At 46.7% G+C, this 5,370-nt stretch overlaps 1 protein-coding gene across 1 annotated transcript in view; it reads right to left on the bottom strand.

Moving 5' to 3' along the window:
* Positions 1-261: 261 nt before the first annotated feature.
* LOC108577411 overlaps positions 262-5,370 on the bottom strand; it is a 9,817-nt gene continuing 4,708 nt past the window's right edge. The window contains exons 4-7 of the mRNA XM_017940557.1: positions 5,235-5,370; positions 4,072-4,383; positions 2,530-2,634; positions 262-1,065 (exon numbers count right to left, since the gene is read on the bottom strand). The exon at positions 5,235-5,370 is cut by the window's right edge and continues 463 nt beyond it. Coding sequence (XP_017796046.1) covers positions 276-1,065; positions 2,530-2,634; positions 4,072-4,383; positions 5,235-5,370 — 1,343 coding nt within the window. The 3' untranslated portion in view covers positions 262-275. The remainder of the gene's footprint in view (positions 1,066-2,529; positions 2,635-4,071; positions 4,384-5,234) is intronic.

The following is a 5,370-nucleotide window of genomic DNA, read 5'->3' as shown; positions in this document are numbered from 1 at the left end:
TACCACTCTCGAACGATTTCTCGAATACCCTGAATCCAGAAGCTAACGACCCAAGCAGCGGATGTCGAAAGGCACTGGTTCGATCTAGCGAAACGACGATCCCTAAAGAACCATTTTCGTCTCTTCCCAGCGCGAAACTTCTCTCGTTAAAAGATCAACCTCCATCTGCCGGAGAAGCATACTTCCACGGACCTCCTGGAATATCATAAGATACCGAGTGCTTCCCGAGATCCACCGCTCAAATCCTCCATCGCTGTCCTCCTCAACGCCGAGTGTTATCTGTGATACCCGTATCCAGGGCTGGTGAACACCGTGGCCTTCAGCGTGATAGAAGACACCTGGGAGACAGGACGATCCTTCTTCGTCGGTGTCCTCTTGCATCTGCTACCGTGTCTCCACAATTTGTGCAACGCTAGAGAGGCCTTGGTGTGGTACGGCCTGCAGACAGATCCTCTAGCCGGCGAATCGTCCGGGCACAGACGACACTTGAACGATCTTCTCCTCTCCAACTGGCGTCGTCGACACCTCTTCTTCAGCTCGTTCAGCCTGTGTGTTTGCTGTTGGTATCTGGGCCTGTGGCAGGATTCCTCTTGCCTCTTCTCTAGTTTGTTCAGGTCCGAATTATTGACCAGGTCGTCGTCCTCGAACTCCTGATTCCACGTCACCTTTCTCGGCTGGCTCTGCTTCCTGGACCGCCTCTCGTTCGGCTTCCTCTGGCTGTCTATCGGCCAACGCCACTCGCTCGGCTCCCTGGCTGACTGGCCTTCGCTCGCTTCCGGTACGGCTCGGTAGCTGTGCGCAAAATCACGATTAAGTACAGTAGCAGTAGAGTCGGAGGTGGAACAACCGCTACACGGCTCGATGTGAACGTCGTCGTCGACGACGTTACGGCGAGACTGATGATCGACGTTGATCGACGTGTAGTCATCGTCGTCGTGGTCGTCGTGATGACGGCGTCGACGTTGATCATGGTCGTAGCAGACGTTCCCGCTCGACCGCCTCTCCTCCTCCAAGGTCGGGTACGCCATTGTCGCTGCAGTTGCAGGGGAGTTTACCATCTCGTGGCTGCAACCACCGCGGCACTGTTCCATAAGTTACGTTCGCGTCATTTTTCTACCAACGAAGAACGAGCGCTCGTCGGCACCGTGGGCGACGAGTGAGACGAGACACGGTTTTTCTTTCTTTTTCTTTTTTAATTCTCTTTTTGCGTTCGACAGAGAGAGAACGTGACAGTGACATTGATCGAAAAGAAGAGTAAGACAGATAGATAGAGAAGAGAGAAAGAAAGAGAAGAAGAGAAGTGATACATAATCAAAACGAAAGTGAAAGCACCGACGGGAGGGCGTGCACGGCACGCGTGTCCCCGAAAGCAAAAACAAACGAAGCGTGCACACACGGCGCGGAACGAAACAAAAATCAAAAAATGACGCTGCAACGTAACAGAAAACGGAGGGTTGGAGGGGCGGGGGAGCCTTCAGCGGCAGGTTACAATTTCTTTTCCATATTAGTTCTTCGAGAACGTGGATTTCGGGAGAGATCGTTTTTTAGAGTTTTGTCGTTTAACCTCTTAGCTACCGATCGCCGCTATCTTCTGAACGCCGCTGTAGCGGCTTTCGCGTCTAAATAGATTGCAATTTACTCATCTACAATCTCTATTCCGATGTGATTTCCGTGTCACCGTGTCAGTTCAAACCGTGTCGCAGAGACACCGCACCGCGGAAATTCCAGCCGTAGCTAAGAGGTTAATTAATTAACGGAACGCAACCAGCCGCTGAATAACGTCGACCCGACGATATGGAGTGTAACGAAAAAAAAAAGCAAGCGCAGGAGGCGCACTCGCAACTTAACCCCTTGACGTACGATTTCTTTCCCTGACTGTGACAATTACTGTTCTAATACTGTATTAAGTAAGAAGAGCTAAGGTACTGTGGATCAATTAAATTTGGCAATATTCAGCTTTTTAACGCTAACCGTACCGAAACTTTATGAAATAAAGATGATATTTTTCCGAGAGGAATACAAAAATTGCGTGCGTGGTACGATTAATGTTAAACGAAAAGTTAGAATAAAAATTAATTTTCCTCACCGTGGCACGACTCTGACTATACGGCAAGGGGTTAACAGCACATAAAGCGGCGCTAACAATCATCGATAATTTTGTCTCCTAAAGTATCGCGCCATAATTACGTCTGTAAATTTCAGTTCCACCGACGTATTTAGAATCCGATTAAAAAGACTTCTACTTAAACTCGGTGGAAAGGAAATTCACATGTTTCCAAGGATCCACATGTCGAAGTAGTGAAACATTTTATCTAAGGGAAGAGGAATATCTGTCACTTTTTATTCGACACTTGGATCCATACTTGGACGTTAATCGTCTTTCTCTCCGACTCGAAAAAGGAAACCCCAATTGTACGAGCAAAGTTAGCTTCGCCGATTCGTGTGGACGGGCGAAAAAAAAAAATAAATAAAAACGAATAAACAAGGAGAGGATGTGGGGGAACGACGAGGACAGCGGGATATGCTTACCCGAGTATCGTTGTCGGTGGTATCACGGTGGTAGCAGGTGCAATGGCGGGCGCTGGCGCCGGAAAAACTGGCGGACCAGGTGGCGGTCTTCCTCCTCCCACTGGGCTGCAAATTCCAGTGATTGATAAGCAAACTTCGCTCGATTATACGTGAAGTAGGGTAAAACGAGTGGAAAAGAAAAAAAGGAAACTATCCCTTGCGATCTGCACACTCGACGGTGAACGAAGATTGTACAGTCGATGGAAGCGATACAGCGAGGTCGTAAATTGTAATTAACTTTAACGGTGGTGATAAACCTTCGTCGCCTCCTGTTCAACGGTAATTGGTAACGATTAACCTGCAGTTGTTAAGAATTCACGTGGAAATAAATTTCACGAGTTACTCCGCTCTATTGGTGAAAATTAAGCCGCAGCTGTCGAGAGTCAAGGTGCAAATCAATCTTTTTTACAGTAGCTATTGTAAACGCGGTATAATTTTCAACAGGTCCGTATCGATTCCACAGACTGCACAATCACGAGAGTAAATTTGTTTCGTCGATAAACCACGGGGCGAATAGAATAAACAGCGATAGAAAAATTCTTAATAACAAATGTTTACCCGCAAATAGGATAGAACGTTTCGAATTCGCAGTTGCAACCACATACACATACACTGGCTGTGGTAAACAAAACGTGTTTCGAGGCGAATCGATCGAATCGCAATTAATTCGACGCACCGCGGTCGACACTTTTCCAAATTCTGTTTAAAGACGGCTAACGAGCAAGAGAAACACAGCCGCTCGATTGAAGTTTAAATCCGTGCTTCGACCGCTCGTTACAAACCTGTTTGCCCGTGGCCGAAAAAGTAACGAAAGAGAGAGAGAGGGAGAGAGGATTAGTCGCGTGCGATCGACTTCCAATTAAATCGTTTTAATGAATTTCCCGGTGGCGCAGGACGCACCGGGCGTCGCCAGCAAACCGCCAAACTAAACACGCTCGGCCGGTTGGAGATTTACAGCGCGGAAGCCGGACGAAAACCGTTCGATCCGGCTTCAATTAACGCTGCGTGGGTAAAAAATAAAAGGAGAATTCCGCGTGTGAGTTGCGGCAGTTCTTCGAGTGTTCGAATCAGGTTTCTTGCGTTCATTCGATACAGTTGCTAATTAGCGGGTGAAGCGAGGATTGCGAATGGGAGAACAGATCCGCGGAACGATCGTGTGGAATTATTTGGAAGGAATATTGAAGATCGCGAGTAAGGTCGAATTAATTAAATATGAACTTTCGATGGCTTTTAATTAATCTCGGCGATGTTCGACGCGACTGACCAAGTGATGCTGCAGATAATTGAATATAGGTGAGAAGAGGTTCCACTAGAGCTTAATTCAGCTGCAAATCGTCGTTTCTCGAAACTAAGGTCCAGTGGAATCTTCTCCTATTTTCGCTCATTTTCATGCACACAACTTCGAGATAACTTGCAAATACGAGCCCTAAAAAATTCTTCCCTGGTGTATGAAGCAAAATTTGAAAAAAAATCAATAGCAAACAAAGAAAATTGCATCCTTACTGCAGAGGTTGCTGATGACGATTGTTAGGCGGAGGCGCAGATTGAGCGGTAGAAGTTGCAGGCGCGTTCGCGCTGCTGACACGATGCACGTGCAGCTGGTGCATCTGCAATTGAGCTGCATCTTCGCCAAGGAACGAGCACCTCGAGCACTGTCTTCTGTTGTGCACCTTTAACACATGAGTGGCGAGTCTTTCGGCGCGTGCAGCCTTGTACTCGCACAGGGTGCACGCGAAAGGCTTCAAGTGCGTGTTCAGGTGGCGTTTCAGGCACCAGTTATCCACGCCGCTCCAGGAACAATAGCAACAAGTGTACCTGAAAGATAACAGGTGCGTTAATTAACTGCAGCTATCATTGCAGTTCCTTTGATATATGGACACATTGTACACCGCCACACGACCGCGTTTTTCTTCGTTTATAGACTATACGTACGTTTACTATCGCAGAAGTTAATCAAACGAGAAAAATTTATTGGAAAATACAGGAGGTCGTTGTAAAACCGAGTTTTATTATTCCGCGATAACGAAAGAGACATTACTGTTTCCTTTAATCTGTAAATTATTCAACGTATTTAAATTTCATTTTTCTTTCTGAGTAGGATATAGCGTACTTTCTTCCGCGAAATGTTCGAGGTAACATTAGGTCTACCGGAAAGTTCTGTCCGATAATGTGATTTTGAGATCCAAAGATGAGATCCAAAGAGGTGATTGGTAACGATGGAAATTAGGGTAATTCCGGGAGAGACGGACCAGGCAAGTATTTCCTACATTGTCCGCCATATGTAGAACGCGTCGGTATTCTTTTGTTTTACGGAAAGCGATCGAGCGTGGCTCTCGGTGCTATTTCTTCCATATCTGACGGATAACGTAGGAAATACATGCCTGGTCCGTCTCTCCCGCCGGTCCATCTCTCTCGGAATTACCCTATATTATTGTTCGGTAAATATTAATAAACGTACCATTTTCTTTTAATTCAAAAACGGACAGAACTTTTCGGTAGACCTAATACAACCACTAGGCGCTTCCAAAAGCAGCGACGTTGCAATGTAACAAGTGTTCAAATTGGACATTCACCAATCTTCAATTTCAAAGGAAAAGTGTTTCGTTGCTAATTAATTATCAGCGAAATAATTACGGAACAGCATCCATTAGCCGCGAAAGGCTCACCTCCGTTCCTGAGCACCCTTAGAGCCTCCCTTGAGATGGCTCTTGCTATTACATCCGCCATTCTGCACCCTTCTTCCTGTGGTGCAGTTCGCCGCGTCCGGTTGCATGATGCCTGGGGCAGGCATCGACGTTCCCT

This window comes from Habropoda laboriosa, unplaced genomic scaffold, assembly GCF_001263275.1.
Source record: "Habropoda laboriosa isolate 0110345459 unplaced genomic scaffold, ASM126327v1 scaffold648, whole genome shotgun sequence".
Taxonomy (NCBI): Eukaryota; Metazoa; Arthropoda; class Insecta; order Hymenoptera; family Apidae; genus Habropoda; species Habropoda laboriosa.
Note: the sequence above shows the minus strand (reverse complement) of the source record. Positions and strands in the feature narration are given on the sequence as shown.